Raw genomic sequence first — 21,831 nt, forward strand, 5'->3', positions numbered from 1 at the left:
CAGTTATCATTTCAAACAGACACAGTCCCTGCCCACAGCGAGCTTACCGTCTGGAGGATATAAGACTTCATTATCAGGGAGGATTCATTCATTCATTCATTCAATCGTATTTTTGAGCGCTTACTGTGTGCAGAGCATTCCACTGGGATCAATACTGCATCATCCTCAACTCCTTCCCCTCCCCACAGCACCTGTATAGATGTTTGCATGTATTTATTACTCTATTTTACTTGTACATATTTACTATTCTATTTATTTTATTTTGTTAATATGTTTTGTTTTGTTGTCTGTCTCCCCCTTCTAGACGGTGAGCCCGCTGTTGGGTAGGGACCGGCTCCAGATGTTGCCAACTTGTACTTCCCAAGTGCTTAGTCCCGTGCTCTGCACACAGTAAGCGCTCAATAAATGTGATTGAATGAATTGAATGAATGAAACTCCTATGCCTGCTATCCTGAATCCCAAGAGTTGACAGAGTGAGAGACCTGAGTGGGATCCTAGGAGGAAGTGAAATGAGGTGGAGAGGAAGGAGGTAGATAACCTCCTCACTGGGCCTTGTTCTCGCCTGCCCTGCCGTCGCCCCCCGGCCCACGTCCTTCCCCTGGCCCGGAATGCCCTCCCTCCACACATCATCATCAATCATCATCAATCGTATTTGTTGAGCGCTTACTATGTGCAGAGCACTGTACTAAGCGCTTGGGAAGTACAAATTGGCAACATATAGAGACAGTCCCTACCCAACAGTGAGCTCACAGTCTAAAAGGGGGAGACAGAGAACAAAACCAAACATACTAACAAAATAAAATGAATAGCATAGATATGTACAAGTAAAATAAATAAATAAATAGAGTAATAAATATGTACAAACATATATCCATACATACAGGTGCTGTGGGGAAGGGAAGGAGGTAAGATGGGGGGGATGGAGAGGGGGACGAGGGGGAGAGGAAGGAAGGGGCTCAGTCTGGGAAGGCCAGACTAGGAAAATGTGAAAATTGGGAAAATGTGACTGGGAAAACGTGTCCCCCAACCCCCGCGCCCGCGGCCTTCCCTCTCACATCCTCCAAGCTCGTTCTCTTCCTCCCTTCAAAGCCCTACTGAGAGCTCACCTCCTCCAGGAAGCCTTCCCACACTGAGCCCCCTTTTTCCTCTCCCACTCCCCATCCCCCCGCCCTACCTCCTTCCCCTCCCCACAGCCCCTGTATATATGTTTGTACAGATTTATTACTCTATTTGTCCATATTTACTATTCTATTTATTTTGTTCATGACGTGCATCGAGCTTGATTTCTATTTATTCTGACAACTTGACACCTGTCCACGTGTTTGGTTTTGTCGTCTGTCTCCCCCTTCTAGACTGTGAGCCCGTTGTTGAGTAGGGACCATCTCTCTATGTGGCCGACTTGGATCTTCCTTAGTCCAGTGCTCTGCACACAGTCAGCGCTCAATAAATACGATTGAATCAGTGAATGAATGAGGGGAGGGGGCAAGGAATAATAATAATAATAATAATGGTATTTGTTAAGCACTTACCATGTGCAAAGCACTGTTCTAAGCGCTGGGATATAGATGGGATGCCAGGGGTCTCCTAGCTTCTGACCCTAGTGATGCATGGTGTAGAGGGACAGGCTTATCAGTATCGATGCTATTTATTCATCCACAGCACGTGTGTATATTTGTGCATATATATTACGCTATTTCAATCGTATTTATTTATTCTATAAATACTTATTTATAGGGTAAATTATTCTATTTATTTCATTAATGACGTGCATATAGCTATAATTCTATTTATTCTAACGGTATTGACACCTGTCTCCTTGTTTTGTTGTGTTGTCTGTCTCCCCCTTCTAGACTGTGAGCCCGCTGTTGGGTGGGAACCGCCTCTATCTGTTGCCGATTTGTACTTCCCAAGCGCTTAGTTCAGTGCTCCGCACACAGTAAGCACTCAATAAATATGATTGAATGAATGAATGAATTTATTAATTTTATTTGTACATATTTATATTTATATTATAAATATATATATTATATATTATATAAATATATTTTATAAATATAAATATTTATGTTTATTTTATCTTGTTAATATGTTTTGTCCTGTTGTCTGTCTCCCCCTTCTAGACTGTGACCCCGCTGTTGGGTAGGGACTGTCTCTATATGTTACCAACTTGTACTTCCCAAGCGCTTAGTACAGTGCTCTGCACACAGTAAGCACTCAATAAATACGATTGATTGATTGATTGGGTAGGGACCATCTCTACATGTTGCGGATTTGTACTTCCCAAGCACTTAGTTCAGTGCTCCGACACAGTAAGCACTTAATAAATATGATTGAATGAATTTATTAATTTTATTTGTACATATTTATTCTATTTATTTTACCTTGTTACTATGTTTTGTCCTGTTGTCTGTCTCCCCCTTCTAGACTGTGAGCCCGTTGTTGGGTAGGGACCGCCTCTATCTGTTTCTGATTTGTACTTCCCAAGCGCTTAGTTCGGTGCTCCGACACAGTAAGCACTCAATAAATATGATTGAATGAATGAATGAATTTATTTATTTTATTCGTACATATTTATTCTATTTATTTTACCTTGTTAATATGTTTTGTCCTGTTGTCTGTCTCCCCCTTCTAGACTGTGAGCCCGCTGTTGGGTAGGGACCATCTCTACATGTGGCTGATTTGTACTTCCCAAGCACTTAGTTCAGTGCTCCGACACAGTAAGCACTCAATAAATATGATCGAATGAGTGAATGAATTTATTAATTTTATTTGTACATATTTATCCTATTTATTTTACCTTGTTAATATGTTTTGTCCTGTTGTCTGTCTCCCCCTTCTAGGCTGTGAGCCCCTTGTTGAGTAGGGACCACCTCTGTTGCCGATTTGTACTTCCCAAGCGCTTAGTTCGGTGCTCCGCACACAGTAAGCACTCAATAAATATGATTGAATGAATGAATGAATTGATTTATTTTATTCGTACATATTTATTCTATTTATTTTACCTTGTTAATATGTTTTGTTCTGTTGTCTGTCTCCCCCTTCTAGACTGTGAGCCCGCTGTTGGGTAGGGACCGTCTCTAGATGTTGCCAACTCGTACTTCCCAAGCGCTTAGTACGGCGCTCTGCACACAGTAAGCGCTCAATAAATACGATTGAATGAATGAATATTTATTGAGTGTTTACTGTGCGCTAAGCACTGTACTAAGCGCTTGGGAGAGGACAATAGAACAACCAACAGACACATCCCTGCCCACAACGAGCTCGTTTCTTGAGCACTTACTACGTGCACATACTGGACTAAGCGCTTAGTACAGTGCTCTGCACATAGTAAGCGCTCAATAAATACGATTGATGATGATGATGATGATGATGACTAAGCACTTAGGCCATGAAAGGTGTAAGACTTGAGGGTGGGGGGCAGGATACTTAGGTTGTAAGAAAAGAGGGACGGGGGTCTTGAACCTCATGGCCCGCGATCTCCGGGGATCATGGGGGTAAAGAAAGAAGAAAGGGCAAGCAGCGTGGCTCAGTGGAAAGAGCCCAGGCTTTGGAGTCAGAGGTCATGGGTTCAAATCCCGGCTCCGACAGTTGTCAGCTGTGTGACCTTGGTCAAGTCACTTCACCTCTCTGGGCCTCAGTTCCCTCATCTGGAAAATGGGGATGAAGACTGTGATCCCCCCCGTGGGACAGCCTGATCACCTTGTAACCTCCCCAGCGCTTAGAACAGTGCTTTGCACAGAGTAAGTGCTTAATAAATGCCATCGTTATTATTCTCTGGGCCTCAGTGAACTCATCTGTAAAATAATCTGTAAAACCTGATTGCCTTGTAATAATAATAATGTTGGTATTTGTTAAGCGCTTACTAGGTACCAAGCACTGTTCTAAGCGCTGGGGAGATAGAAGGTAATCAAGGTTGTCCCACGTGGGGCTCCCAGTCTTCATCCCCATTTTACGGATGAGGGAACCGAGGCCCAGAGAAGTGAAGTGACTCGCCCAAAGTCACACAGCTGACAAGTGGTGGAGCGGGATTAGAACAGCGTGGCTTAGTGGAAAGAGGCCAGGCTTCGGAGTCAGGGGTCATGGGTTCGAATCCTGGCTCTGACAATTGTCAGCTGTGTGACTTCGGGCAAGTCACTTAACTTCTCTGTGCCTCAGTTCACTCATCTGCAAAATGGGGATTAAGACTGTGAGCCCCCCGTGGGACAACCTGATCTCCTTGTAACCTCCCCAGCGCTTAAAGCAGTGCTTTGCACATAGCGAGTGCTTAATAAATGCCATTATTATTATTATTATTAACCCATGACCTCTGACTCCCAAGCCCGGGCTCTTTCCACTGAGCCATGCGGCTTCTTGTCTCTATCCCATTGCTTAGAACAGTGCTTGGCACATTGTAGGCGCTGAGCAAATACCAACATTATTATTTATTATTATTCTGGAGAAGCAGTGCGGCTCAGTGGAAAGAGCCCGGGCTTTGGAGTCAGAGGCTGTGGGTTCAAATCCCGGCTCTGCCACTTGTCAGCTGTGTGACTTTGGGCAAGTCATTTCACTTTTCTGGGCCTCAGTTACCTCATCTGTAAAATGGGGATTAAGATTGTGAACCCCACAAGGGACAACCTGATCACCTTGTGTCCTCCCCAGTGCTTAGAACAGGGCTTTCTAGACAGTCTTCTAGACTGTGAGCCCGCTGTTGGGTAGGGTCCGTCTCTATATGTTGCCCACTTGTACTTCCCAAGCGCTTAGTACAGTTCTTAAGTGCTCAATAAATACGATTGGATGAATGAATGAATGCTTTGCACGTAGTAAGCACTTAACAAATGCCATCATTATTATTATTATTATTATTATTATGAGTCAAGGTGACCCCCCAAGAGCAGGAGCCGACGAGGCCGTCGAGCAGGGCCATGGCTCAAGGCCGTGGCTCCTGTATATATGTTTGTACGTATTTATTACTCTATATTTTATTTGTACATATTTATTCTATTTTATTTCGTTAATATGTTTTGTTTTGTTCTCTGTCTCCCCCTTCTAGACTGTGAGCCTGCTGTCGGGTAGGGACCGTCTCTAGATGTTGCCAACTTGGACTTCCCAAGCACTTAGTCCAGTGCTCTGCACACAGTAAGCGCTCAATAAATACGATTGAATGAATGAATGAATGCTTTGCACGTAGTAAGCGCTTAACAAATGCCATCATTATTATTGTTATTCTTATTATGAGTCAAGGTGACCCCCCAAGAGCAGGAGCTGACAAGGCCGTCGAGCGGGGCCATGGCTCGAGGCCGTGGCTCCTGTATATATGTATATATGTTTTATGTATTTATTACTGTATTTATTTTATTTGTACATATTTATTCTATTTATTTTATTTCGTTAATATGCTTTGTTTTGTTCTCTGTCTCCCCCTTCTAGACTGTGAGCCCGCTGGTGGGTAGGGACCGTCTCTACATGTTGCCAACTTGACTTCCCAAGCGCTTAGTCCAGTGCTCTGCACACAGTAAGCGCTCAATAAATACGACTGAATGAATGTTGGGTAGGGACCATCTCTCTATATGTTGCCAACTTGTACTTCCCAAGCGCTTAGACCAGTGCTTCCCAGACTGAGCCCCTTCCTTCCTCTCCCCCTCATCCCCCTCTCCATCCCCCTCATCTTACCTCCTTCCCTTCCCCGCAGCACCTGTATATATGTATATATGTTTGTATATATTTATTACTCTATTTATTTTACTTGTACATATCTATTCTATTTATTTTATTTTGTTAGTACGTTTGGTTTTGTTCTCTGTCTCCCCCTTTTAGACTGTGAGCCCACTGTTGGGTAGGGACTGTCTCTAGATTTGCCAACTTGGACTTCCCAAGCGCTCAGTACGGTGCTCTGCACACAGTAAGTGCTCAATAAATGCGATTGATTGATGATTAAAAGGCTCACAGTCTAGATGTTGCCAACTTGTACTTCCCAAGCGCTTAGTCCAGTGCTCTGCACACAGTAAGCGCTCAATAAATACAATTGATTGATTAAAAGGCTCACAGTCTAGATGTTGCCAACTTGGACTTTCCAAGCGCTTAGTCCAGTGCTCTGCACACAGTAAGCGCTCAATAAATACAACTGAATGAATGCTGGGTAGGGACCGTCTCTATATGTTGCCAACTTGTACTTCCCAGGCGCTTAGTACAGTGCTCTGTACACAGTAAGCGCTCAATAAATGCGATTGAATGAATCGTGAGGCACGTGACGTCGCCGGGGGTCACACGGTTTGGCCGCCAGGGGGCGCCGAAGGCTGCATTTGGCCTCGTCCTCTACGGACCAATGAGGTGCCGCGCCCGTCCCACCGACTTCCGGTCGGGGCAACCGGGCATCCGGTCGTGGCGGCTTCACTTCCGCTCGGGGCACGGGCACTTCCGGTTCCCCGACCGCTCGTCTCTGCGCCTGCGCGGATCCCATCGCAGAAGGAGGGAATTCCAACTTATGGGATCACCCCGGTGGGGAGGGAGAGGGGGGCGGGAATCTCGCCTTTTCCGGCCCTTTTCCATTGGCTGATTGAGGGGCGGGGCTTCCAGCAGTGAGGGGGGTGGTGGAATTCCAGGTTTGGAGTGGAATTCCAGGTTTGGAATTGGGGAATCCAGGCCCAGCCCTTGGATCCCGGGGGGTGGGGAGGGGGATTCGGCCTGGAATACCATGCGGGACCGGACCTGTGAGCTGAGGCAGGTGAGATGGGGAGGAAGGGACGCTGGGGTCATTCATTCATTCGTTCAATCGTATTTATTGAGCGCTTACTGTGTGCAGAGCACTGGACTAAGCGCTTGGGAAGGACAAGTGGACATAGTGTGTTTGGGGAGGGGCTGGAGTGCTGAGTGCTCCAGTGTAATAGTACAGTGCTCTGCACATAGTAAGCGCTCAATAAATACGATTGATTGATCCTGAGCCCTGAGAAAGGAATGGAAGAAGGGGTGGGAGTGTGGGGGGGGGGGGATAATAATAATAACAATAAAATGGTATTTGTTAATAATAATAATAATGATGGCATTTATTAAGCGCTTACTATGTGGAAAGCACTGTTCTAAGCGCTGGGGAGGTTACAAGGTGATCAGGTTGTCCCACGGGGGGCTCACAGTCTTCATCCCAATTTTACAGATGAGGTGACTGAGGCCCAGAGAAGTGAAGTGACATAATAATAATAATAATAATAATAATAACATTTATTAAGCGCTTACTATGTGCAAAGCACTGTTCTAAGCGCTGGGGAGGTTACAAGTTGATCAGGTTGTCCCACGGGGGGCTCACAGTCTTAATCCCCATTTTCCAGATGAGGTCACTGAGGCCCAGTGAAGTGACTTAATAATAATAATAATAATAGCATTTATTAAGCGCTTACTATGTGCAAAGCACCGTTCTAAGCGCTGGGGAGGTTACAAGTCGATCATGTCCCACGGGGGGTTCGCAGTCTTAATCCCCATTTTACAGATGAGGTCACTGAGGCCCAGAGAAGTGAAGTGACTTAATAATAATAATAATAATAATGATGGCATTTGTTAAGCGCTTACTATGTGCAAAGTACTGTTCTAAGCGCTGGGGAGGTTACAAGGTGATCAGGTTGCCCCACGGGGGGCTCACAGTCTTAATCCCCATTTTACAGATGAGGTCACTGAGGCCCAGAGAAGTGAAGTGACTTATAATAATGATGGCATTTATTAAGCGCTTACTCTGTGCAAAGCACTGTTCTAAGCGCTGGGGAGGTTACAAGTCGATCAGGTTGTCCCACGGGGGGCTCACAGTCTTCATCCCCATTTTACAGATGAGGTCACTGAGGCCCAGAGAAGTGAAGTGACTTGCCCAAAGTCACCCAGCTGACAAGTGGCGGAGCCGGGATTTGAACCCATGCCCTCTGACTCCAAAGCCCGGGCTCTGGCCACTGAGCCATGCTGCTTATTACCATTAATAATAACAATGGTATCTGTTAGTGCTAATGATGGTAGTTGTGAAGCATTTATTATGTGCTAAGCACTGGGATCGAATCCCGACTCCGCCACGTCTGCTGTGTGACCTTGGGCAAGCCACTTCACTTCTCTGAGCCTCAGTTCCCTCATCTGGAAAATGGGGATGAAGACCGTGAGCCCCACGTGAGACAACTTGATCACCTTGTATAATAATAATAATAATGTTGCCAACTTGTACTTCCCGAGCGCTTAGTCCAGTGCTCTGCACACAGTAAGCGCTCAATAAATATGATTGAATGAATGAATGTTGGTATATGTTAAGCCCTTACGATGTGCCAAGCACTGTTCTAAGCGCTGGGGAGGTTACAAGGTGATCAGGTTGTCCCACGGGGGGCTCAAAGTCTTCATCCCCATTTGACAGATGAGGGAACTGAGGCCCAGAGAAGTGAAGTGACTTGCCCAAAGTCACACAGCTGACAGCCCAGGCTTCTAGCCTGTGAGCCCACTGTTGGGTAGGGACCGTCTCTATATGTTGCCAACTTGGACTTCCCAAGCGCTTACATATTTATTACTTTATTTATTTATTTATCTTGTACATATCTATCCTATTTATTTTATTTTGTTAGTATGTTTGGTTTTGTTCTCTGTCTCCCCCTTCTACACTGTGAGCCCGCTGTTGGGTAGGGACTGTCTCTATGTGTTGCCGACTTGTACTTCTCAGGCGCTTAGTACAGTGCTGTGCACACAGTAAGCGCTCAGTACAGTGCTCTGCACACCGTAAGCGCTCAATAAATATGATTGAATGAGTGAACCCAGCGCTTAGAACAGTGCTTTGCACATAGTAAGCGCTCAACAAATGCCATTATAATTATTATTATTAAGTGGCGGAGCCGGGATTTGAACCCATGACCTCTGACTCCAAAGGCCGGGCTCCTTCCACTGAGCCACGCTGCTTCAGCTGTATCCCCCCAGCGCTTATTATTATTATTATTATTATTATTCTAATCCCGGCTCCGCCGCCTATCATTTGTGTGACTTAGGGCAAGTCACTTCACTTCTCTGGGCCTCAGTTCCCTCATCTGTAAAACGGGGATGAAGACTGCGAGCCCCCCGTGGGACCACCTGATCACCTTGTAACCTTCCCAGCACTTAGAACAGTGCTTGGCACATAGTAAGCCCGGGCTTTGGAGTCAGAGGTCATGGGTTCAAATCCCGGCTCTGCCAACTGTCGGCTGTGTGACTTTGGGCAAGTCGCTTCGCTTCTCTGGGCTTTAGTCACCTCATCTGTAGAACGGGGATTGAGACTGTGAGCCCCCCGTGGGACAACCTGATCACCTTGTAACCACCCCGGCGCTTAGAACGGTGCTTGGCACATAGTAAGCGCTTAATAAATGCCATTATTATTATTATTATTATTATTATCTTTGGGACTCTGGGGTTTGGGGGGGAGGCAGTGGGAGGGGGCCGCCCCCCGGATCCTCCAGTGACCCCCAGATCTCGCAGGGGGAGGACAGCTCCGACGAGGAGGGGAATGAGCGGGTGGCCTTGGTCATCCACCCGGGGACGGCGAAATTGGGAAGCCCCGACGAGGCATTCTTCCAGAAGGTAAGAGGGGCGAAGCCATGAGGAAGGGGGCCGGGGGTCTGACCTATGGAGACAGGTGGGAAGGGGTGGGCCAGAGGGAAAGCGTGTTTGGGGGGGTGGGGGGGGGGGTGTTTGGGGGGTTGGGTGTCCACTGATGAGCGGTGAAGGGCTAGGAAAAGAAATAATAATAAATAAGAAGAATGGTATTTGTTAAGCGCTTACTATGTGCCAAGCACTGTTCCAAGCGCTGGAGGGGATACAAGGTCATCAGGTTGTCCCCCGTGGGGCTCACAGTCTTCATCCCCATTTTCCAGATGAGGGAACTGAGGCCCAGAGAAGTTAATCGACTTGCCCTAAATCCTGCAGCTGACAAGCGGCGGAGCCGGGATTAGAATAATAATAATAATGATGGTGGTATTTGTTAAGCGCTTACTATGTGCCAAGCACTGTTCTAAGCGTGGGGGGGATACAAGGTGATCAGGTTGTACCACAGGGGGCTCACAGTCTTCATCCCCATTTTCCAGATGAGGGAACTGAGGCCCAGAGAAGTTAATCGACTTGCCCTAAGTCATGCAGCTGACAAGCGGCGGAGCCGGGATTAGAATAATAATAATAATGATGATGGCATTTGTTAAGCCCTTACTATGTGCCAAGCACTGAAGCACTTACTCTGTGCCAAGCACTGTTCCAAGCGCTGGAGGGGATACAAGGTGACCACGTGGGGCTCACAGTCTTCATCCCCATTTTGCAGATGAGGGAACTGAGGCCCGGAGAAGTTAATCGACTTGCCCTGTCATACAGCTGACAAGCGGCAGAGCCAGAATTAGAATAATAATAATAATAATGATAATGACATTTGTTAAGCGCTTACTATGTGCCAAGCACTGTTTTAAGCGCTGGGGAGGTTACAGGGTGATCAGGTTGTACCACAGGGGGCTCACAGTCTTAATCCCCGTTTTACAGATGAGGGAACTGAGGCCCAGAGAAGTGAAGTGACTTGCCCTAAGTCACACAGCTGACAAGTGGCGGAGCCGGGATTAGAATAATAATAATAGTAATAATAATGATGATGGCATTTGTTAAGCACTTACTATGTGCCAAGCACTGTTCTAAGTGCTGGGGAGGTTACAAGGTGATCAGGTTGTACCACAGGGGGCTCACAGTCTTAATCCCCGTTTTACAGATGAGGGAACTGAGGCCCAGAGAAGTTAAGTGACTTGCCCTAAGTCACGTAGCTGACAAGCGGCGGAGCCGGGATTAGAATAAGAATAATAATAATAATGAGGGCATTTGTTAAGCGCTACTATGTGCCAAGCACTGTTCTAAGCGCTACAAGGGGATACAAGTTCATCAGGTTATCCCACGTGGGGCTCACAGTCTTCATCCCCATTTTACAGATGAGGGAACTGAGGCACAGAGAAGTTAATCGACTTGCCCTGTCATACAGCTGACAAGTGGCGGAGCCGGGATTAGAACCCACGACCTCTGGCTCCCAAGCCCGGGCTCCTTCCACTGAGCCACGCTGCTTCTCTGAGGGCATTTGTTAAGCTCTTACTGTTTGCCAAGCGCTCAGTACAGCGCTCTGCACGCAGTAAGCGCTCAGTAAATATGCTGGAGTGAATGCCAAGCACTGATCCATAGATACGAGTTCATCAGGTTGGACACAGTCCCTGCCCCACGCGGGGCTCGCTGTCCTAATCCCCATTTTGCAGCTGAGGCAACCGAGGCGCAATGAAGTGACTTGCCCAAGGTCACACAGGAGACCAGGGGAGGAGCGGGATTAGAACCCAGGTCCTTCCGACTCCGAGGCCCGTGCTGTAGCCACTAGACCACACTGCTTTCTTAAGTGGCAAAGCCAGGAATCAGGGCATTCCTGCTTAAACCATGAGCCCCATAATAATAATAATAATAATAATAATAATGTTGGTATTTGTTAAGCGCTTACTATGTGCCAAGCACTGTTCTAAGCGCTGGGGTAGATACAAGGTAATCAGGTTGTCCCACGTGGGGCTCACAGTCTTCATCCCCATTTTACAGATGAGGGAACTGAGGCCCAGAGAAGTGAAGTGACTTGCCCAAAGTCACACCGCTCACAAGTGGCGGAGCCGGGATTTGAACCCACGACCTCTGACTCCAAGCCCGGGCTCTTTCCACTGAGCCACGCTGCATCCCCTATGTGGGACAGGGACTGTGCCCGACCTAATTCATTCAATCGTATTTATTGAGAGCTTACTATGTGCAGAGCACTGTACTAAGCGCTTGGGAAGTCCAAGTTGGCAACATATAATAATAATAATGATGATGGCATTTATTAAGCGCTTACTATGTGCAAAGCACTGTTTTAAGCGCTGAGGGGTTACAAGGTGATCAGGTTGTCCCACGAGGGGCTCACAGTCAACCCCCATTTTACAGATGAGGGAACTCAGGCCCAGAGAAGTTAAGTGACTTGCCCAAGGTCACCCAGCTGACAATTGGCAGAGCCGGGATTTGAACCCACGACCACTGACTCCAAAGCCCGGGCTCTTTCCACTGAGCCATGAGATGGTCCCTACCCAACAGTGGGACCTAATGAATTTCCATCTACCCCTGCGCTCAGAACAGTGTTTGACACATAGTGAGCGCTTAAGCACCACTGAAAAAAAAAGGCAATCAATCAATCAATCAATCAATCGTATTTATTGAGCGCTTACTATGTGCAGAGCACTGTACTAAGCGCTTGGGAAGTACAAATTGGCAACACATAGAGACAGTCCCTACCCAACAGTGGGCTCACAGTCTAAAAGGGATGCCTGGGTTCCGGGGAAAGGCCCAAACTGGGGGGGTTGGCAGCGAGGAGAATAGGAGGGTAAGAGCTAGAAGCCTCGAACTCAGAACAGGGGCCTGGGCGGCAGAAGGACCTGGGTTCAGATCCCGGCTCCGCCACGCCTTGGGCCAGTCGCTCCTCTGTGCCTCGGTTCCCCCCACTTCTCGACTGTGAGCCCACTGTTGGGTCGGGGCCGTCTCTCTGTGTCGCCAACTTGGACTTCCCAAGCGCTTAGTCCAGTGCTCTGCACACAGTCAGCGCTCAATCAATACGATCGATTGATTGATTGGGAAACGGGGGCTAAGACTGCGAGCCGCATGTGGGACAGGGCCGGTTATCTGTGTCCACCCCGGCCCTTAGAGGAGCGCCTGGCACCTAGGAAGCGCTTCACAAATACCCCGGTTATTAATCGGGTCTTTATTGCCCGCTTCCTTTCCCGTCTAGGTCCGCGAAATCCGACAGACCATGGGCAAACTGGAGAACAAAGTCAAGGAGCTGGAGAAGCAGCAAATTACCATCCTGGCTACGCCCCTGCCTGAGGATAGTGAGTGAGGCCTCACTCCATTCCCGTAGGAATTCCGGGGTTGTAGGGAAAGGGCACTTCTGCAGGCGGGTGAGACGAGGAAGCAGGAGTCATTCATTCAGTCGTATTTATTGAGCGCTTACTGTGTGCAGAGCAATCAATCGTATTTATTGAACACTTACTGTGTGCAGAGCACTGGCCTAAGCGCTTGGGAAGGACAAGATGAGGGAAACTGAGGCCCCACCCATGAGCCCACACCCATCCTGCGGTAGCCCTGGGTTGGGGGAGTTAGCTGTGGTCTGGCAGATTTGACCTCAATCAATCAATCAATCGTATTTATTGAGCGCTTACTGTGTACTGTGTGCAGAGCACTGTACTAAGCGCTTGACCTCAACCCCCTCCACCTTCAAAACACTTACCCGTCCATTTTCTGTCTCTTTTCTTATTCATTTCTTCAGCGACTCATCTTTCCCTCCTCCTCCCCCGCGCCGTCAATTGTAGCTGTCTCCTGTGTCCGCTATTTGCAAATCAATAAATCAATCAATCGTATTTATTGAGCACTTACTGTGTGCAGAGCACTGGACTAAGCGCTTGGGAAGTACAAGTTGGCAACATATAGAGACAGTCCCTACCCAACAGTGGGCTCACAATCAATCAATCAATCATATTTATTGAGCACTTACTGTGTGCAGAGCACTGGACTAAGCACTTGGGAAGTACAAGGTGGCAACAAATCATCTGTCTCTCCCCATCTCCACCTATAGATTGTAAGCTTCTTGAAGGAAGGAGCGCCTCATATACAACACACACTGATTTCACTCGGATTTGCTCCCTTTCTTCACCCCTCCCTCAACCCCACAGAGCGTATGTCCGATATCTGTCCCCTTTTTTTTTAATGGCATTTATTAAGCCATTAAATTATTTATTTATTCATTTACTGTCCCGCCATCAACCCCCGGCCCATGTCATCCCCCAGGCCCGGAATGGCCTCCCTCTGCCCATCCGCCAAGCTTGCTCTCTTCCTCCCTTCAAGGCCCTGCTGAGAGCTCACCTCCTCCAGGAGGCCTTCCCAGACTGAGCCCCTTCCTTCCTCTCCCCCTCGTCCCCCTCTCCATCCCCCCCATCTTACCTCCTTCCCTTCCCCACAGCACCTGTATATATGTATATATGTTTGTACATATTTATTTATTTATTTTACTTGTACATACCTATTCTCTTTATTTTATTTTGTTAGTATGTTTGGTTTTGTTCTCTGTCTCCCCCTTTTAGACTGTGAGCCCACTGTTGGGTAGGGACTGTCTCTTTGTGTTGCCAATTTGTACTTCCCAAGCGCCTAGTACAGTGCTCTGCACATAGTAAGCGCTCAATAAATACGATTGATGATGATGATGATGATGACTGGACTAAGCGCTTGGGAAGTACAAGTCGGCAACATGTAGAGACGGTCCCTACCCAACAGCGGGCTCACAGTCGAGAAGGGGGAGACAGACAACAAAACAAGACACATTAACAAAATAAAATAAATAGAATAAATATGGACAAATAAAGTAAATAAATGCATTCATTCATTCAATCGTATTTACTGAGCGCTTATTGTGTGCAGAGCACTGGACTAAGTGCTTGGGAAGTACAAGTCGGCAACATGTAGAGACGGTCCCTACCCAACAGTGGGCTCACAGTCTAGAAGGGGGAGGCAGAGAACAAAACAAGACATATTAACAAAATAAATAGAATAAATATGTACAAATAAAATAAATTCATTCATTCAATCGTATTTATTGAGCGCTTACTGTGTGCAGAGCACTGGACTAAGCGCTTGGGAAGAACAAAATTGGCAACATACAGAGACAGTCCCAAACCAACAGCAGGTTCGCAGTCTAGAAGGGGGAGGCAGACAACGAGACAAGACATGTTCACCAAATAAATAGAATAAATATGTACAAGTAAAGTAAATAGAGTAATAAATACGTATGAATAATTTCTCCGTTCCCGTCACTTCAGGCATGAAACAGGGCCTTCAGAACCTTCGGGAAGAGATCAAACAGCTGGGAACGGAGATCCGGACCCAGCTGAAGGGTGAGCGCTGTGGACGCCGTGGGTCTCGGGGCAGGGTGGGTTAAATTTTGGTCCCCCGGGGGGGCCGGAAGCCAGGAAACAGGATTTCTCCGCTTTTTTCCCCTCCTACAGCTATTGATCCCCCAAAGGAGGGAGAAGATGAGAACCAAAACTCAGTCAACATCAGGATGAGGAAAACACAGGTGAGTCTGGTGGACTTATCTTTCCATTCATTCATTCATTCTTTTAGACTGTGAGCCCACTGTTTGGTAGGGACCTTCTCTATATGTTGCCAACTTGTACTTCCCAAGCGCTTAGTACAGTGCTCTGCACACAATAAGCGCTCAATAAATACGATTGATTGATTCACTCGTATTTATGGAGCACTTACTGTGTGCAGAGCACTGCTTGGGAAGTACAAGTCGGCGACATATAGAGACAGTCCCTGTCCAACAACGGGCTCACAGTCTAGAAGGGGGGAGACAGACAACAAAACAAAATATATTAATAAAATAAATAGAATAGTAAATATTCATTCATTCATTCAATCTTATTTATTGAGCGCTTACTGTGTGCAGAGCACTGGACTAAGTGCTTGGGAAGTACAAGTTGGCGATATATAGAGACAATCCCTGCCCAACAGCGGGCTCACAGTCTAGAAGGGGGAGACGGACAACAAAACAAAGTATATTAACAAAATAAACATAAATAGACTAGTAAACATTCATTCATTCAATCGTATTTATTGAGCGCTTACTGTGTGCAGAGTACCGTACTAAGCGCTTGGGAAGTACAAGTCGGCGACATATAGAGACGGTCCCTACCCAACAGCGGGCTCACGGTCTAGAAGGGGGAGACGGACAACAAAACAAAACATATTAACAAAATAAAATAAATAGAATAAATATGTACAAGTAAAATAAATAGAGTAATAAATATGTACAAACATATATACAGGTGATGTGGGGAGGGGAAGGAGGTTAGGCGGGGTGGGTGGGGGAGGAGAGGGAGAATACAGTGCCTGCCACCTAGTAGGTGCCTAAGGAAGACCATAAAATAAAATAAAATAAAATAATAAAATAAAATAAAATAAAACATAAAATAAAATAATAAAATAAAATATAAAATAAAATATAAAATAAAATATAAAATAAAATAAAATAAAATATAAAATAAAATAAAAAATAAAATAAAATATAAAATAAAATAAAATAAAATAATAAAATGAAAATAAAATAAATTAAATAAAATAATAAAATAATAAATAAATAAATATAATATGATATAATATAATACAATAAAATATAAATAAAATAAAATATAAAATAAAATATAAAATAAAAAATAAAATAAAATAAAATAATAAAAAATAAAATAAAAACTAGAATAGAATAAAATAAAATAAATAATAAAATAAAATAATAATAAAATAAAATCCGAAGTAGCGTGGTAGCAGGAGGGCGGGGTTTGGGGGGTCGCTCACTGCCGGGGCCGGGCAAGGCCGCCATGCTGCTTCTCCTCATCATCGTCACCGACGGTCTTTATCGAGCACTTGCTGCGTGCAGAGCGCTGTACTAAGCTCTTGGGAGAGTGCAGTCCAACAGAATCGGTAGACACGGTCCCCGCCAGAACCTAGCTCTCCCTCAACCCCTCTCCCTCACCTTGAGTTTTCACTTCACCACTGCCCTCGTCATTTCTCCCAAAGCACGGAGTGCTCTCCAAGCAGTTTGTAGAGCTCATCAACAAGTGTAACGTGACCCAGTCAGAATATCGGGAAAAGAACGTGGAGCGGATCCAGAGACAGCTAAAGATCAGTGAGTGTAGCCCTCCGGGAGGGCGGAATAATTAGGGGGACGGGGGACGGGGTGTGCGGGGGGGCGGGGGGGGGGCTCGGGATCCGGAATGGTCAGTGTCGTCGTCTCCTCCCGACAGCCAACGCTGGAATGGTGTCCGAGGAAGAAATAGAGCAGATGCTGGAGACTGGACAGAGCGAGGTGTTTGTGTCCAATGTGAGTCTGATGAATCCAGAATGTCTGCTCACTCGTCGCAGCCTTTCCAACTCATCCCTCTCTTCGGGAGTGTCCTCTTCACTCCCCTGCTGGAGGCCTCCTGATTTATGTGAGACCTCGGCTCCGAGGTTGTGGTGGGGGGTAAGACTTGTCAGACTTTAGCTCCTCAACCCCCCAAGCCTTAAATCCTGATGGTCTCTTGGGGTTTGGAGCTAGGAGGAGCCTAGTTCTCTCTCCCTCTCTCTCTCCCTCTCTCCCCTTTTTTTAAAAAAAATGGCGTTTCTTAAGCTCTGGTACTGTCCTAAGCACTGGGGTAGATCCAAGATAATCAGGTCAGACACAATCCATATCCCACATGGAGCTCCCGTCTCGATCCCCATTTCACAGATGAGGGAACTGTGGTACCGACAAGTGAAGGCACTCAGCAGACGGGCGGTAGAGCCGGGAGCGGCGTGGCTCAGTGGAAAAGAGCCCGGGCTTTGGAGTCAGAGGTCCTGGGTTCAAATTCTGGCTCCGCCAGCTGTCAGCTGGGTGACTTTGGGCAAGTCACTTCACTTCTCTGAGTCTCAGTTCCCTCATCTGGAAAATGGGGATGAAGACTGTGAGCCCCCCATGGGACAACCTTATCACCTTGTAACCTCCCCAGTGCTTAGAACAGTGCTTTGCACATAGTAAGCGCTTAATAAATGCCATTTTTATTATTAGAACCCAGATCCTCCAACTCCCAGGCCCGTGCTTTCTCCACTAGGCCTCGCCGCTTCCCTCTGCCTTTTCCTTTTCCTGGATCGGGGCGGATGCTTGGCGGGATCATGGGGTTGTGCGGCCTCTCTGGCTGCCCCTCAGAGGCCTCTCCTAGTGGCTAGCGCCCGGGCCTGTGAGTCAGAAGGACTTGGGTTCAAGTCCCAGCCCCCCCACTGGTCTGCTCTGTGACCTTGGGCAAGTCACGTCGCTTTTCCGTGCCTCAGTCAACCTCATCTGGAAAATGGGGATTGAGACTGTGAGCCCCATGGGGGGACAGGGACTGTGTCCAGTCCAACCCAATTTGCTCGTGTCCACCCCAGTGCTTAGTACAGTGCCTGGCACATGGTAAGTGCTTAACAAATACTATTATTATTATGAATCTTATTCCGGTAGAGGATCCCGGGGGCACTGAACCAGGAAGTGGCTGCCCCTTTTCCCCCCGGGAAGTGAATTTACAGTTTGGCGTCGAGGCCTTCCATTTCATACCGTTGCCAGGCCTGGGCAGGAAATGGGGCAGACCAGGTCAGGGCCTGGGTTTCTGGCCTATATAAACCCCCGTACTACTCTTCAGCGTGGCTCAGTGGAAAGAGCCCGGGCTTTGGAGTCAGAGGTCGTGGGTTCGAATCCCGGCTCCGCCACTTGTCAGCTGTGTGACTTGGGGCAAGTCGCTTCACTTCTCCGGGCCTCAGTTCCCTCCTCTGTAAAATGGGGATGAAGACTGGGAGCCCGACGTGGGACAACCTGATTACCTTGTATCTACCCCAGCGCTCAGAACGGTGCTTGGCACATAGTAAGCACTTAATAAATGCCATCATGATTATTATTATTACTCTGGTTCTGACGGAACCTAGCTTCCTTCGAACCAATCACATCCTCACGTTTGTCTGTCTGTCAGCACTTATGTACCTATCCGTCGTTTATATTAATGTCTATTCATTCCTTCAATCGTATTTATTGCGTGCTTACTGTGTTCAGAGCACTGTACTAAACGCTTGGGAAGTACAAGTCGGCAACATATAGAGACGGTTCCCACCCAACAACGGGCTCACAGTCTAGGAAGGGGAGACGGACAACAGAACAAAACATGTGGACAGGTGTCAAGTCATCAGAACAAATAGAATTAAAGCTAGATGCACATCATTTTTTTAATGTATTTATTACTCTATTTTACTTGTACACATTCTATTTATTTTATTTTGTTAATATGTTTGGTTTTGTTCTCTGTCTCCCCCTTCTAGACTGTGAGCCCACAGTTGGGTAGGGACCGTCTATATGTTGCCAACTTGTACTTCCCAAGCACTTAGTACAGTGCTCTGCACACAGTAAGTGCTCAATAAATATGATTGAATGAATGAATGAATCGTTTACAAAATAAATAGAATAGTAAATATGTACAAGTAAAATAGGGTAATAAATCTGTACATATACAGGTGCTGTGGGGAGGGGAAGACTGTCTCCCCCTCTAGATTGTAAGCTCGTTGTGGGCAGGGAATATGTCCGGTTATTGTTCTGTCCTACCCTCCCAAGCGTTCAGTGCAGTGCTGTGCACACGGTAAGCGCTCAATAAATACCACTGACCGATTGACCAACTATCTCCCTCTCCCTTGAGGGCAGGGATCGCGACTGCCAACTCTGTTGTAACGTACTTTCCAAATGGTTAGTACAGTGCTGTGCACACGGTAAGCCCTCAGTAAACACCACTGGTTGATTGACATCCTAAAAGACCCTCTGGGGTGATGGCGGCAACGTTTGGGGGAGGGAGGGACGGGGAGATTTGCCCTTGACCCTGTCTCCTCCTCGGCTCCGTCCCCAGATCCTGAAGGACACCCAGGTGACCCGACAGGCGCTGAACGAGATCTCGGCCCGACACGGGGAGATCCAGCAGTTGGAGCGCAGCATCCGGGAGCTCCATGAAATTTTCACCTTCCTGGCTACCGAAGTTGAGATGCAGGTTAGAGTCCCCTTCTTCCCAGGACCCCGCCCTCCTAAGATTCCTGCCCCGCTGCTCTTAAAAGACCCTCCTCGGGCCTTCCGGCCCCTGCCTTCCCTCCAAACGCTCCGTCTCCTCTGACCGTAATAATAACGTGCCAAGCCCTGTGTTACGCACGGAGCTCGATACAAGGTGATCTCGCGTGGGGGATAGGAGGGAGAACGGGTACCGAATCCCCATTTTGCACAGAGAAGTCAAGTGACTTGCTCAGGGTCACGCAGCAAGTAAGTGGCGGAGCCGGGATTAGAACTCCCGGGCCGGAGCTCTTTCGACTAGGCCGTGCTGCTTCCGCTACGGATCTCTCCTGCCAGTTTTTACCTGCCTTGGGAAGTCCCCCCTCTTAGACTCTGCCCCCTCTTCGAAAATGACTTCCGCATCCCAGCCTGTATTTCCTCCATCCGGCATTCCCGCCCCACAAGGAGGTTGTGGCCTTCAGTTTCCACGGCCCCCCCCTGCCTCGGATGACCCCGCTCTTCACCTCCACCTCCCCTCTTCCGCCGTTGGCTCTGTTCCTCCCGATCCAGGGTCCGCACCCCGGTTCCGGAAGCTTCGGTTCGGTTGGGAAGGACACGAGCCCAGATTCACCCGGGACCGGACCCCCTCGAAAAGCCGCCCGAGGACCCGTCGGCCCGCTGGAAAGACGTTGGGGGTGGTGCTCTCCGATGGCGGCTCTCCCCTTCTTGCCGTGGCCTCACCTCTCTTTCCCGAAGCCCTCTTCTCTCTTGTCCTCTTCCCTCCCTAAGCCTTGCCCTTCTCCCCCAGGGGGAGATGATTGATAGGATTGAGAAAAACATCCTGACCTCGGCTGACTATGTGGTGCGCGGCCAGGAGCACATCCATTCCGCGGGGGAGAATCAGAAGAAAGCCAGGAAGGTGAGGGGCGCTGGCTCTGCGTTCCTCTTTTTCTCCCCCCCGGCCCCCCGCCCCCTTCACCCCATAGGTGGGACCCTGGGTCGTGGGCTCTGATTCCCTTCCTCCTCCTGCAGAAGAAGGTCATGCTCGCCATCTGCGTCTCCATCACTGTCCTCATCCTTGCCCTGATCATCGGCATTGCCATAAAGACCGGATAGCACCTTCCTCCGCCCACAGTGAGTGCTTCGAACCCCTCCTGGAATTCGGGTATCCCGGTCCTTCCCGGCGTCCCCCAATCCTGCTTTTTCCCTAGAATACAGGCACACGGGCCCCTACGCGCTCTTCCCTTCCTCCCTCTCCTGACCTCCCCGCCCCGGCTGGCCTCCGCCCTCCGAAAATCCCCTCTTAACGTCTCCCTTCTGTTGATTACAGGATACGGGGGAGCCTAGGCCTCTTCCCCGAGCAGCCGGGGAAGGAGGCTGGACCCGCGCCGCCTCCTCGCCGTCCGCTACCCGTAGAACAGGCTGGGGATTGGGACAGGTGATTCTCTTCGGGGCGGGGCGGGGGGAATGGGTGGAAGGACCTTTTGGGGTTCAGTGCCCCCGGCCCTCCCTCCGGGACCCAGGCAGCCCGTCCTCCCGGACGTCGCTCACATCGCCGCCGTCCTGCTTCCTAGGTTTCCCCACTCGAAACTCAAGCCTCCCGGCCCCCACTCCCGGGTTGTGGGGGCGGTGTCCGGGTCCTCGGGGTAAAGCTAGGATTGGCGGGCTGGGGCGGCGGGGAACGGATCCCATCCCTCTTGAGCATCCCTTTACGCCATGTCTTTGGACCGGGGCCCGCCAACAGTGACTCGCAGTTTTGTAAGAAATTAAAAGAGACAAACCGAGCTTGGAAATCCCCACGTTTGCGACTGGTTGTTCCAGGTGCCGGCTCTTTCTCTCGGGTCCCGGCTAGCCCGTCCGCTCCGCCCCCACCTCCTTAATAATAATAATAATGGCATTTATTAAGCGCTTACTATGTGCAAAGCACTCTTCTAAGCGCTGGGGAGGTCCCACGGCGGGGGCTCACAGTCTTCATCCCCATTTTCCAGATGAGGCCCAGAGAAGTGAAGTGACTGGCCCAGAGTCACCCAGCTGACAAGCGGCGGAGTCAGGATTTGAACCCGTAGTAGCCACGCTGCTCCTTTTTTTTTTTTTTTTTGATGGCATTTGTTAAGCGCCTACTATGTGCAAAGCACTGTTCTAAGCGCTGGGGAGGGATACAAGGTGATCAGGTTGTCCCGCGTGGGGCTCACAGTCATCATCACCATTTTACAGATGAGGTAACTGAGGCTCCGAGAAGTCTT

At 48.3% G+C, this 21,831-nt stretch overlaps 1 protein-coding gene across 2 annotated transcripts; it reads left to right on the plus strand.

Moving 5' to 3' along the window:
- The first annotated feature begins 6,595 nt into the window (after positions 1-6,595).
- STX4 (syntaxin 4) lies at positions 6,596-21,381 on the plus strand. 2 transcript variants are annotated; one of them, XM_038763404.1, is made up of 11 exons: positions 6,597-6,700; positions 9,433-9,534; positions 12,761-12,860; positions 14,841-14,915; positions 15,027-15,097; positions 16,600-16,708; positions 16,827-16,903; positions 19,458-19,595; positions 20,397-20,507; positions 20,621-20,722; positions 20,919-21,381. In XM_038763404.1, the coding sequence occupies exons 1-10, from the start codon at positions 6,671-6,673 to the stop codon at positions 20,702-20,704; spliced, it is 897 nt and encodes a 298-aa protein (XP_038619332.1). In that variant the 5' UTR covers positions 6,597-6,670; the 3' UTR covers positions 20,705-20,722; positions 20,919-21,381. The 2 variants fall into 2 exon arrangements, with proteins under 2 accessions (XP_038619331.1, XP_038619332.1); XM_038763403.1 differs by lacking the exons at positions 20,621-20,722; positions 20,919-21,381 and having other exon boundaries at positions 6,596-6,700; positions 20,159-20,501.
- Positions 21,382-21,831: the final 450 nt, after the last annotated feature.

Source organism: Tachyglossus aculeatus, chromosome 21, assembly GCF_015852505.1.
Source record: "Tachyglossus aculeatus isolate mTacAcu1 chromosome 21, mTacAcu1.pri, whole genome shotgun sequence".
NCBI lineage: Eukaryota > Metazoa > Chordata > Mammalia > Monotremata > Tachyglossidae > Tachyglossus > Tachyglossus aculeatus.

What these genes read in the sequence shown, in the direction of transcription:
- STX4 (XM_038763403.1), top strand. Translation starts at nt 6,671, where the DNA reads ATGCGGGACCGGACCTGTGAGCTGAGGCAG. An exon ending in GGACCTGTGAGCTGAGGCAG is followed by an intron (nt 6,701 to 9,432) that starts GTGAGATGGGGA and finishes CAGATCTCGCAG; the next exon opens with GGGGAGGACAGCTCCGACGA. An exon ending in TACGCCCCTGCCTGAGGATA is followed by an intron (nt 12,861 to 14,840) that starts GTGAGTGAGGCC and finishes CCGTCACTTCAG; the next exon opens with GCATGAAACAGGGCCTTCAG.